The sequence below is a fragment of the Mandrillus leucophaeus genome, unplaced genomic scaffold (genome assembly GCF_000951045.1).
Source record: "Mandrillus leucophaeus isolate KB7577 unplaced genomic scaffold, Mleu.le_1.0 Scaffold40, whole genome shotgun sequence".
NCBI classification, from domain to species: domain Eukaryota; kingdom Metazoa; phylum Chordata; class Mammalia; order Primates; family Cercopithecidae; genus Mandrillus; species Mandrillus leucophaeus.
The window spans coordinates 5,937,558-5,951,622 of NW_012104254.1; the positions used below are offsets into that span (position 1 = coordinate 5,937,558).

A 14,065-nucleotide genomic window follows, 5' to 3' on the forward strand; every position below is an offset into this window, starting at 1 on the left:
GAAGTTGTTTGCAAAGCAACTCTGACAGTTATAAATAAAGCCCAGAAATGTTCAGTCAGGAAAATGGAAAAAAAAAAAAGATAAAAATAAATGAAGTTTGAATTGCTTTAGAAAGCATTCATCTATGCAGGAATGTATGAGAAAAAAGACCTTGTTTAGGGGTTTGGTGTATTAAAAATATTTAATTTCCAACAGCGATGCCTAAGTAAGTTTACATTAAATGTAAAATAAAATCTGAATTGCTTTTAGATGGCAGGACAAATAAAAATTATTTTTTGCAAGTGGTTTCTATTTTTAGCATATTATATACACAAAATGAGTAGAACTAATTCTACAATAAATGTTTTCTGGATACTGAGTCTAAGTAGAGACTTCCAGAACAACAGAATTATGATTTTTCCATTTAATGTGTCAAGCACGCTAGTCAATTATAATATCACAAAACATGACAAACATGTCTGCCCTGAAGCTACAACTAGATTTCATGGATAGAAATAAAGTAGAGAAAAGAGAAAGAGAAAAGGAATTCAGGAGTGGAAAGGCAATGACCCAAAATGTTATCTGTACAATCAGCTTTGGAATTCTTACTACTTTTGGTCTGAGAAAAGAACATCTAAAGACAGAATAAAACATTTTCTGATGGTAAGTCCCCATTTCAGGAGGGGAAAATGCACCCCACCAATTCTGTAAGAATATACCAAATATTATTACCTTTGGCTACATCAGTGGCCCAGGTCATAATGTGATCCATATCCATCTCCTCACTTCTATTACTGTTAATGTAATCATAGAGTGATCCCAGAGAAGCATATTCTATTTTAAAAGGAAAGATAAGCATATAATTAAAATCAAGGTACATTTCAGAAATAAGACTTTATATTTTCATTGAGAAAATACGTTAAAGAATTTACTAAAAGATATCAAAAGTATATAAAAAATTATTCCATGCTATGGTTTCTAAAAGTTAATGTCATCCTGAAAAATATCTGTCAAACACAAGACCAGTAACATACAATGAATAGTAAACTTCAGTTGAGAATCAAAAGCCATTTAGCTGGAACTGAGAAACACGAAGAGGTGTTGGAAGAATAAATTTGAAACAAAGGTATGTATGTAAATAGATATTTCTTTAAAAATTGTTATTCTTATGAGATAGATATTAAATGCATAAATCAGAGAGCTTATATGACAATGCAAACAAATCAATCATTGCCGCATAAGGACTTGGAAGAGTTCTCAAAATGTAAGCACAAAAGGTCCAAAAAGTGAGAAAAATCCTTTAAAAATGAAGTATAAATTACATACCATAAACTCACCCGCAATAAGTATATTATTGGATGATTTTTAGCAAATTCATAAAGTTGGGCAAACACCACCACAATCCAGTCTTAGAACCTTTCCATCATTACAAACAGTTCTCTTGTGCCGGTTTGCAGTTAATCATCACTCTCACCCCAGCCCTACAATCTGCTTCTTCTCTCTACCAATGTGTCTTTTCTGGATAGTTCATATAAACAGAATCATACAAATTGTTCCTTGTGTCTGACATCATTCCCTCAGCATAATGTCTTTTTTCTTTCTATTTTTTTGGAGTCAGGGTCTCGTTCTGTTGCCCAGGTTGGACTGCAGTGGTGTGATCACAGCTTATTGCAGCCTTGACCTTGGCTCACTGTGGCCTCCACCTCCCAGGCTCAAGCAATCCTCCCACCTCAGCCTCCCAAGTAGCTGGGACTACAGGCACACACCACCATGCTGAGGCTGATTTTTTTTTTTTTTTTTTCAGTAGAGATGAGGTCTTGCTATGTAGTCTAGGCTAATCTCAAACTCCTGAGCTCAAGCAATCCTACCTGTCTCAGCCTCCCAAAGTGCTGGGATCATAGGCTTAAGCCACTGCGCCTGGCCGCATAATGTTTTCTAAGTTCACTCAAATGGTAAGCGTACAAGAAGACTTCATTCAGTTTTATTGCTGAACACTATTCTGTTGTACAGATATACTACATTTGATTTATTCAGTCCCCAGTTGATAGATATTTGGATTGTTCCCAGTTTTTGGCTATTACGAATAATACTCCTATGAACATTTGTGTACATGTCTATGTATGTAAATATGTTAATTTTTCTTGGGTAGATTTCAGGACTGATATTGCAGGGCCATATGGTAAGTTTATGTCTAACTTTTAAAGAAACTATCAATCTGTTTTCCAAAGAGGCTGTACTATTTTTATATTCCTGCCAGCAATGTATGAGGGTTTCAGTTTCTCCACATCCTCACCAACATTTGATATTGTCTTTTTTTTTTGAGAAAAGGGTCTTGCTATGGTGCCCAGGCTAACCTCAAACTTCAAACTCCTGTTGTCAAGCAGTCCTTCCCTGCCACCCTCTGCCTCACAAGTAGCTGGGATTACAGGTGCATGTGACTGTGCCCAGGAGTACTGTCTGTTGTTTTGATTATGGCCATTGTAGTGGGTATAACACTAGTGGTATCTCACAGAGCTTTTAATTTGCATTTCCCTAGTGACTGACGAAGTTGGGCATCTTTTTATGTGCCTATTAGCCCCTTTTATATATTTTTAAGCAAAATGACTATTAAAATCTTTTGTCCATTTTTACGTTGGGTTGTTTTATTGAGTTCTAATAATTTTTTTTTAGTTTTAGATACAAGTCCTCTGTCATATATATGATTTGCAAATATTTTTTCCCAGTTTGTCATTTGTCTTTTCATTCACTTAAGATCATCTTTCAAAGAGCAGAAATTGTTAATTTTTATAAATTCCAATTTATCAACTTTCTTTTATGGCTGTGCTTTTGGTATCATTTGTAAGAACTCTCTGCCTAACCCCAAAGCATGAAGATTTTCTCCTATTTTTCTTTTAAGAGTTTATAGTTTAACCCTTATACTTAGGCTTATGATCCATTTTGAGTTCATTTTTATGTATGGTCTGAGGTGTGGCTCTAATTTTTCTTTGGCATATGAATTTATTTTTGAGACAAGGTCTCACTCTGTTGCCTAGGCTTGAGTGCAGTGGCACACTCTTGGCTCACCGCAAGCCTCAACCTCCTGGGCTCAAGCAATCCTCCCACCTCAGCTTCTCTAGTAGCTGGGACTACAGGTGCACATCACCACGCTAGCTAATTTTTTTTGTACAGACGGGATTTTGCCATGTTGCTCAGGCTAGTCTTGAACTCCTGGGCTCTAGTGATCCTCTCGCCTCAGCCTTCCCCAGTGCTGGAATTACAGGCGTGAGCCGCTGCACCTGGCCCTGACATACGAATTTCTAATTGTCTCAACGATCAAAGACTGTCTTTTACCTACTTAACTGTCTTGGCATCTTTGATGAAAATCAATTGCCAATCAATGTAAGGCTTTTTCCCTAGACTTTTAACTGTGTTCCTTTGGTCTACATCCCTGTAGATATTATGCCAATATTGTATTAGGTTGATTACTACAGATTTGTAAGTTTTGAAATGAGGCAATCTAAGTCCTCAAAGTTAGTTCTTTCTCAAAATTGGTTTGACTATTTTGCATTACCACATACATTTTAGGATTGGCTTATTAATTTCTAAAAAAAAGTCTGCTGGGATTTGGATAGGAATTGCGTGGAATTTATAGATCATTATGGGGAGAAGTGCCCTCTTGACAACATCAAATCTTCCAAACCATAAATATGTAAATGTCTATAATATAGTCAAAGATGTTGAAATTAAATTGGTGTCTATCATTTCTTACCTTTAACCAATAAACACTATTTTTCTTTAAAGGAGATAAAAGTACTACTCATTAAATATAGTGAAAATAAACATCATTAATTAAACGCTATGTCTCGCTAACCTCTTTACATCCATTAACACTCTGTAGTAAAAATAACATTGGTTTTTGCTATGGCTTTGTATTTCTTTAAAATATTAACTAAAATAGATTTCTGATTTGGGAAATATGATAACCAGTGCCATTTGGTTTTAAAAAGAATTGTATCTTAATCACCAAGTAAAGACAGCAAGAAAACAATGACGTGGTCACTTGAAGATTCTCTCAGTCTACTGTTCACCATCTAGTCAGACACCCTTAAACTGATTCCAGCAAAATGTCTAAGAAATTCATCAATCAGCCTCCAAAGCACATCAGAGAAAGTGCTAATACAGTGAACAGTAAAAAAAACAATGGCAGCAGAACATCTTATTTAAACTTTTGAGATGATAAAACAGTACAGAAGTGGGAACCGTTTGGAATTTTTTTTCTTGTTTTGGTTAAGATCATTAATACTTTATAAACTTCATACATATGGCCCACTGTAAGGTTTAAAGAATAAAAGGTTTAATAGAATAAGCAAGAGAATGCCATAAAACCCTTGAAATAAGAAACACTGCTAATTTTTACAAACACAAAGTTCCTCACGTTTCAATCAAGTTTAGTCAGCCCTCATTATTCATAAGGACAAGTAGGCCAGTTTACAGACAAGCAGCACCCTACGAATGGCTCTTAGACATGACACAGTTCTTAAGATAAATATGTTTACACTTGAAACAGTCATGTGCATATTACAAAGATGGCAACTGTAGTCCTGTAAAATTATACCTAAGAAAAGAACGAGTCAGCTTATATTCAGGAACTTCTAAAATCCCTCATATTTTAAGATGCTCTCTCCATTACTTTATTTGAACAACAAAACACTGTTTAGGGAAAAATATATAAGTCTGAGATGATCTCAATCAAAGCCAGTTTTTCAAAGCTTATAAAGGTCACCTATAAGAATAAGACAAAAGGGAGGGAGGGAATAAGGGAAGGGTAACAAAATTTAACACAGAGCCAATTATTCCTGGAACTATAAGCTCTCAATTCCAACTGCGGGATGTCACTGAAAACGAGCCTTCTAAAGATCACTTTGAAAAGCAGTCAGTTATGATTATAAATATACCATATGGGACTAAAATATTCAACAATCCTAATGTTATGCCATTGGGTACTTGTAGCTTGAGATAAATATCCAGAGATAGTATTATACAGAGATTCCCCAAACCATGATACTTCAAACATCTTATACTATAGTTAAGACACTACTCCAAAACCCACGTTAACTTTAAAAAGTCATTCTAATGATGATGACGACATGGAATACCATTTGACCCAGCAATCCCATTACTGGGTATATACCCAAAGGAGTATAAATCATTCTACGATAAAGACATACACACACGTATGTTTATTGCAGCACTATTCACAATAACAATGACTTGGAATCAACCCAAATGCCCATCAATGACAGACTGGATAAAGAAAATGTGGCACATACACGCCATGGAATACTATGCAGTCACAAAAAGGATGAGTTAATGTCCTTTGCAGGGACATGGATGAAACTGGAAACCATCATTCTCAGCAAACTAACACAGGAACAGAAAACCAAACACCACATGTTCTCACTCATAAGTGGGAGTTGAACAATGAGAACACATGGACACAGAGAGGGGCATATCACACACCGGGGCTTGTGGGGGGGTTTTATTTAATGCTAGGGAAGGGATAGCATTAGGAAAAATACCTAATGTAGATAATGGGTTGATGGGTACAGAAACCACCTGGCACATGTATACCTATGTAACAAACCTGCACGTTCTGCACACGTATCCCAGAATTTAAAGTATAATAAAAAAGATACATCATTAAATAAAATGGTTTCATGACTGAAGTTGCAAGAAAGGCAATATTATTACCTTTATTTCATATAAAATATCATCTTTAGGTATGTGGATAGCTAAACTAACATATTAACTATTTTAAATAAGCATTCAATTCTTTCATCCTTTTGGTTTTCCCATTGGAAATTGTGGACTCACTATATACACATATGGTCACATGCTTTTCAAACCACTTCTCTGAAGAAAGTAGTTTACTGGATTTTAGTATAAAGCATTTGTTTCTTTTTTTTTTTAAGTCATTAAGAACCACATTAAGCAAACATTTCCTTTTCATTTATAAGATGATTCTTCCCTTTGAGTTTTACGGTGACAATAGCTGGCTTCGAAAAATGTAAACATAGTATCAGTTTTGTTGGAACAAAACCATTACCATGAAATCTCTTTGTAATGTCACCAAGACCAAGCTTAATTTAGATTATAACTAATAGAATAAATAAATTTACGCAAATGTCTGAAACGTGTTACAACAAAATGTGACACTTGTCTCTAATTGACTAATAAAAAAAGACCAGCACAATATCAAAACATGCAAATTAGATGTATTTGTGCTTAAAATAAATCAAGATCAAGTTAAGGGAAATGAGATTGGGCACTTAAAAATTAGTATGTTTTCCTTGGCTGGGTTGAATGAGAATTTGGGCCTGCTGAGAAATGATGCAGAACTAGTCTCCTCTCTTAGAGAAGTAATAGAGGCTAACGCAGAACAGGTAACTTAAGAGGTGAGATCAGCCCCTGACAACAAAGAGCAATTTCCAGGCATCTGGGATCCTAAATCACTTCTCTCTGGAACCCTGGGACCCAGTCTGCCACCCTTTTTTTACTCTTAGATTACCAGATACTTTGGGTGTGGGTTCCTCTCCAATCTGGCTTGCTGCAAAAGAGCTACATGGTCTGGTACCTAACAACTCCTTCCTTCATCTCCCAGGAACTCCCCCTGCCCTCATGTATTTATGTTTTACACACACACACACACACACACACAGAGAGAGAAATAAAATAATGTGAGTAGTACAGAATGAAGAGGTTTCCAAAGATCAAAGAAAAGATGATCCAGGCCGGGCGTGGTGGCTCACAATTGTAATCCCAGCACTTTGGGAGGCTGAGGTAGGCAGATCATGAGGTCAAGAGATCGAGACCATCCTGGCCAACATGGTGAAGCCCCGTCTCTACTAAAAACACAAAAATTAGCTGGGTGTGGTGGCGCACACCTGTAGTCCCAACTACTCAGGAGGCTGAGGCAGGAGAATTGCTTGAACCCAGGAGGTGGAGGTTGCAGTGAGCCCAGCTCGTACCACTGCTGCCTGGCAACAGAGCAAGACTCCGTCTCAAAAAAAAAAAAAAAAAAAGAAAAGAAAAAGAAAAAAAGAAAAGATGATCCATTATTGTTTCTTTTGGCTTTGGAGTCTGAGTTTCTTGTCACCCCATTTCTTTGTAGATCTGGGAGAAAGATGTTCATTTCCCTTCGATGGGAAATAAATTGGCAGCTGCCTCTTAGTCTCTTCCCCAGGTCCCCTGATTAGCAGGTTTTATATGTCTGTGATAAAAAGTTTCAGCAAAGACACATGCACAACTATATACATACATACATACTCTCACCCAGAGATCATGTATTCTAGTCCCTTCATTCACATGAGAAAACAGACAGAGAGAGATCATCAGTGACCCATCTATGAAGTTCTGGCAGAATCAAGACAAGATCTCACATCTCACAATTCCCATTCCATTGCTCATTCCATTCCACCACTCTGATAAATAATTCTTTCAAGCCCTCAGCATGAATGACAACAGCTGCCTGCTGCAACAACCTTTTCTATTAAAAAACAAAAAACAAAAAACAAAAAAAACTACCTCAAATTGAATGGATTCAAGCCATCCAAGCTTCCTCCTTCAGAGCCTCCACCATTTGATAAATACGATGAGGTTCACAGAGGGGTACCTGGCTGGGGCTGGGTGATCAAGGTCAGTTTTCCTGCCTATCTTTGCTTCTCTCTTAACCGCCTCATACTAAGACTTATTTGTGCTCATTTCCAGTGGCAGAGTAAGTGTCATCATCACTAATCCATGTGATCTCTTCACTCCCAAACTGGGCTCAGTTGTCATATTTTCTACTACCCACGCACAGAGCATAGCTGTAGATGGTAGGTTGAAAGGCTCACATAAATAGCACTTAGTTAATTAAAACTAATATCTCTAGGAACAAAGATAAACATATCAAATCAATACATTCAAAACACTAAAACTCATCTAACAGGTCTCTTTAATAATCAATCTCATAGGTCAATAAGAGCTATAAATTCACAATCTACTACTACCTCATAATCTGAAACTTGTGTTGTTTTAATTCTTATGTTTAATGTTAACAGTTGCTTTCTTACTGGCTCTACAGAGAAAGAGATATGGATCCATAAAAAAACAATCAATTTAACTAAATAATTTGGTAGTTGCAAGTATGAGTAGAGAATGCTAAAGGGATGAATGAAATAAAGGACTGGTTAGTGTGATACAAATACTGAATGAACGCGAACTTCTTGGATTATTTCTCCCTCTTTTAGATGAGGTGACCTAGGGGATATATGCTGGCTAAGAATGTTTCATACCTTCCTACTCAGAGTAAACTCTTGGAAAAATAATTTCATATCACCACTCAAGTCCCCTTTTTTCCATTCACCCTCACCTCAAGAAACTAGAACACTTCATGAATAGCTCATTAGTTGGCCAAAAATATTTTTTTTTTTTTTTTTTTTTTTTTGAGACAGAGTCTCGCTTAGTCGTCCAGGCTGGAGTGCAGTGGCGCGATCTCGGCTCACTGCAAGCTCCGCCTCCCGGGTTCACGCCATTCTCCTGCCTCAGCCTCCAGAGTAGCTGGGACTACAGGCGCCCGCCGCCTCGCCCGGCTAATTTTTTGCATTTTTAGTAGAGACGGGGTTTCACCGTGTTAGCCAGGATGGTCTCGATCTCCTGACCTCGTGATCCGCCCGCCTCGGCCTCCCAAAGTGCTGGGATTACAGGCGTGAGCCACCGCGCCCGGCCGGCCAAAAATATTTTCAAAAAGCATTAAACATCAAGAGTATATAACAAGAAACAGAATTTCTAATCTCTTGGGAGTATCACACTTTCTTAGGGAGGAATAATATCAGCCACAAACGAGGATCAGAACACTGGATTCAGATTTAAAAAGTAAATATAACTAGTTAAAAAAAAAAGTAGATACAATAGACACAGAAAAAAGGAGCCACATGGTATATGGGTTGACAAAGAAAGGTTTAACTTTAAATCAGAAATCTGACTTAAAACATGAGGTATGGTTACCTCCCCCCTAACCAACAATATACTCCATTCTTGGGTATTTACGTTTATAGGAAATATATACTCAAGATAAAAATTGCTACATGCCCCATTTCAGTCACAGATCTAAAGGCAGTGAATTGGGGAAGAAAGTCCCTCCACTTACGAACTTAGGTTAAAATGCTACTAAGAGTAAAAGCATGTTAAACTACCTGCTGCCAGAAGATGGAATAACAGCAACCATGTTTCTCTGAGTTTAAGAACCAGTCAGCTCACAGCTTTCCAGAACCTAGCTTGCATAGAAGAGGAGCTTCTGTGGAGAATCAGCTTGAGGAATTTATAGCGCTTTGGTTCTACCACTAGCTAGGTGACCATGGGAAAGCTGCTTAAGTTAGAGATGTAGTTTCTTACTAGTAAAACAGAAATTATTTTATCTATGTCACAGCATTACTGTAAGTATTAGATGAGATAATTTATAGAAAGTACTTAATACAATCCTTTTTGTTGAGGGGTGTTTTGTTGTTATTTTCTATAAAGACAATCCAGGTTCTCACCTCTATCGTGGGAGAAGATATGGCTAATATTTTAAGGTTTTCTTGCTTGACTTTGTTTTAATCAAAGAATTGCCAAGATAGAGATCAAAGTTATTTGTTGTAAAACCGAGTTATTGTAGACCTACAAGCTATTCAGTGGATTATACAAATATGAGCATAAAGTATTAAAGATATGTGTCTCTCTGTATTTTCATGTGGCAAAACTTTCTATGTGCTCCTTTTTAGAAAGGGTATGTCTGTCAGTTATAAACTGCTGCTCCAAATTATATGATAATTTAGATCAAGGTCATTACCAACTTAGTTGACCAAACCTGAAAAATATTGTTCTCATGTCAGAGACCTTGAAGAAAGAATGCTCTAATGGGATTAAAATGCCTTGCAAAGAATTACAACATGAATAGCTCAAGAAATCTTAATTTATAAAAGGTCACAGAGTTACAAAAAACATCTCTCATTTCAGCTAATTAAATGAAATTTTAGTTAAACGGCACCTTGAAATATTGGTATTGCAGCTGCAAGTGCATTTAAATAGCATTTACGCAGATATAATTAGCACAATTAAACATGGGTAGAAGTGGAAACACTATTCTTAATTATATTGATATAATCAGTTTTATTAATGCTTTATAGCAACAAAAGTGACATCTGACAGTAACACACAATTCATGATTGAACCTAATATTAAGCATTTTAGCATATTAAGGAATCTAAAGCTAGGTAATTGGAAAAAGAAAGAAGTCAAATACTGAGTTCTTACCTGTGACAATGCCATAGTTGGGAGGTTCAAGAATTACTCCATAAAACTGGATGATGTTTCTGTGACTGAGGACACTGAGTATTTCTGCCTGTATGAAAAATAAAATGCAAAGTTGCATAAAATTTCACATTTATAATAGTAGAATGAAACAGGCTTCCTACTCATTTTTTTTTTTTTTTTTTGAGCTAGGATCTTGCTCTGTTGCCCAGGCTAGAGTGCAGTGGTGTGATCTTGGCTCACTGCAGCCTTGGCCTCCTGGGCTCAAGTAATTCTCCTGCCTCAGTCTCCCAAGTAGCTGGGACTACAGGCACATACCACTACACTCAGCTAATTAAATTTATTATTTATTTTTTTTTAGAGATGGGGTCTATGTTGTCCAGGCTGATCTCGAACTCTTGGGCTCAAGCAATCCTCCCACCTTGGCCTGCCAAAATGCTGGGATTACAGGTGTGAGCTACCACGCCTGGTCTTAGTTTTCTTTTACGTACATTTACAAAGATGTATATGTGCCCAACCAGTATGTAATTCTGCTAAAGTTGTCTTTCTTGGAAGTTTAAACATTTCTACTGAAGCTTTCTGAAAATTTAGAAAGAAAATGGGGTTGAAGAAGCGATAAGAGAGGTGTTTACTCCAAGCCCACCTGACTGATAATGGAGGAGAATGACTGAAGAGATACCCCATTTATTTACAGTGAAGGTCCTCTTCCTAACAGTCAACTATATATATTTTGCAAAATGTCTGTTCTGAGAGGCTACAGCCAGACTGAACTTCTGTTGGTTAGATGAGTCAAAATTAAGGTAGGGATTTCAAAATGTTAATGGAATCGATTCAGGTAATACTCACTTAATTATCTAATCATTTATTCAAAATATATTATTGTTCTCCTTCTGTATGCAAGGCACTACAAACTTATAGGTAGATGCTTGACTTTCAGTGGTGATTTGATAGGAGGCCATATTTATACATTTTGAAACATGTTAAATACTACAAAGCGGTACTGAAGAATGACATGGTAAAAATAAGTTGTATTTATTAAACTTAATTTTTAAAACAAAAAAACCAGATACTATAGTGTATATCCGCTAATGTCAATAGAAAGATGATCACTACATAAATCATATATTCATCAACATTTTATGACTTTTGTGGAGATAAAATATGGCTAATCAAGAATTAGAAATATAATGAGGTATAAAATTACATAAGTTAAATATAGAAAATATTTAGTATTTTTCAATGAAAGGTATATTATTGGCAATAAGTAGACAGGAGATTTATAAGTCCCCACCCCAGAAAGAGGATCATCAAGAAAAATGTCAGCAGTTAATGAAAATGGAGACACTTTGGTCAGAAAGGGACTCCCCTCTGGGAATGTGTAAACTATGAGTAGTGTTATTTGCTATGAATTTTTTTCATAGGATAAGAGTTGGGGTTTCATTAAAAACAGCCGTGAAACTGGTTTTGAAGATGGTGTAACTAGGTGGAAAACAGAAGTTTGAGGGTTGGCATAGAGTCAATATGAAATTGAGATAAAGAATATCACTGATTGTGCGAGACACTTATCAAGCTTGATTTGACAGTGTTTTCTTTTAGTAATACGTGTGTGGAAGGGGGCTATTACTGCTTAATCAAACAATTCCTTAACACTTATTGAGCGCCTAGTGTGTATAGAGGGGTCTGTGTTCATCAAGCAACCTTCTTCTCATAGTTTAGTTTCTCAAGTAGGAAGAAGATATATTATTTGTGCAACACAACTATTCATCCACATGGCAACTCTACTTCTTATGAAGAAATAATAAATAAGGTTTATTGTAAAAATAGAATGTATGTGCAGTTTGGAAATCACAAAGCCCCATCTTTAAGTGGTAGACCAACTGTTTGTGAATAAAGCATTAGAGTTCAATGTGAGTAAAGCAATAGAGTTAATGTTTGAACCAGTATTTGTCAAACTGAGGCAGTGTTATCCTTTGGAATATTCTTTGGGGCACCTGAATTGTGTCATCATTAAAAATTTTTGTATCAATAAAGAATAAATACAAGATTATTCTGAATCCTTGGATGACTACTTCACAATGCAGCATGATGGGATTTTCAGTGTTCCAGCTGGTTTCCATGTTTATATTTAAGATATTGCCAAGTGATATCTTGAAGAAATAGGATTGATCATTTCAGGTTCCAGTAAGCATGTTTAACAGCTGTTAGGCTGGCAAATGCTAATGTCAAAATAACAATCATTATCCTATATCCCCTTGTTGTGCTCATATTTTTTGCAAAAAAAATTTGCAGTATAATTTCCAAGTAAATCATATTTTCATGAAATAAGATTTTAGGTTCTTATATAATAAACTAAGAATCTGATTTAACATCATAAAAACAACATGTTCCTTTAGAGTGCTGTACTGATTTAATGGAAATGGGCCAACAGTAAACAGAGGCAGACTGAATAAGTAAGTGATATGTTTGTAATAAATGAAGGTCAAATGACATCATGATGTTAGCAGTTCAAATAAGCTCCAATAAAAACAAGTGTGAGGTTAACCAAATTATTAAAACCTGTTTGTTGCAATCACCCTCTGACAGCAAGCAGATATACTCTCTGGATTTTGCCTTCATAGGCACCTGCTCGCAAGAGTTCATGGAAAAAAAAACTGTTGCAATAAATGTGCAGTAAATAATTTCTCACTGAATTGCTGTTTTTCCTTTGTTTTCCAGATTTATATTCTGGGATAATCTAGCAAATGAGCTGCACATCAGAATAATGGATTATTGGTTTAAAAATGCATTCACTGTTAAAAAGAAAACATGATAATGATGAAAGCTAAAATAATGGCCCATCATACAAAAGTATATCTTTTTACACTATTAAAACCAACATAAGCCATTTATTTTCAGTAAATATAATTGGATAACAATTGTTAAAGCTGTACTGATTTTTTGTTTAATTGAAAAATTGACTTTGAATTTACCTGTATATGAGAGTTATAAGGAGTTATTAATTCTTAGTTTTATGTTTGTGTTTATTTAAGTTACCCAGAAATAATTTCAGTCAACATGCGAAATCTGGAAGACTAAAATTTTCTATATAAAAGATCTACACATTTCTCAGTGTACAAAATGCTATTCTAAGGAGTCAAACAGATATTCGGACCCAATGTCCAAAGCAGCATTATTCAAAATAAACAAAAGGTAAAAACAACCAAAGTGTTTATCAACTGATAAATAAAATGTGAGGTTGTATATAAACACAATGAAACACTATTTCAGTTGTAAACACGAATTAAGTTTGGATATGCGCTGCAACATGAATGGGCCTTGAAAATATCTTGCTAAGTAAAATACACCAGGCACAAAAGGGCAGATACTGTATGATTCTACTTATATGAACTATCTTGAATGAACACATTCAGCAATAAAGAAAGCAGATTAGAGGTTGTAACCAGGGGCTGATGGGAGGAGAAAATGAGGGGTTATTGCTTAATGGGTACAGCGTTTCTGTTTGGGGTGATGAAAATTTTTGTAAACAGTGGTGATGGTGCACTACACTGTGACTACAATAAATGCCACTGGCCAGGCACAGGGGCTCATGCCTATAATCCCAGCATTTTGGGAGGCTGAGGCAGGAGAATAGAAGCACTTGAACTCAGGGGTTTGAGATCAGTTTGGGCAACATAGTGAGACCTTGTCTCTACTAAAAATAAAAAATTAGCCAGGTGTGGTGGCACATGCCTGTGGTCCCAGCTACTCAGGAAGCTGAGGCAGTAGGATGGCTTGAGCC

General features: G+C 36.1%; 1 protein-coding gene across 4 annotated transcripts in view; it reads right to left on the reverse strand.

Annotated features, from left to right (window-relative positions):
- Nucleotides 1-14,065, reverse strand: part of LOC105548061 (mitogen-activated protein kinase kinase kinase MLT) — a 198,530-nt gene that overhangs the window by 85,654 nt on the left and 98,811 nt on the right. For all 4 annotated transcript variants that reach the window (XM_011991902.1, XM_011991900.1, XM_011991903.1 and 1 more), the window contains exons 3-4: nucleotides 10,291-10,378; nucleotides 712-813 (exon numbers count right to left, since the gene is read on the reverse strand). In XM_011991902.1, coding sequence (XP_011847292.1) covers nucleotides 712-813; nucleotides 10,291-10,378 — 190 coding nt within the window. The remainder of the gene's footprint in view (nucleotides 1-711; nucleotides 814-10,290; nucleotides 10,379-14,065) is intronic.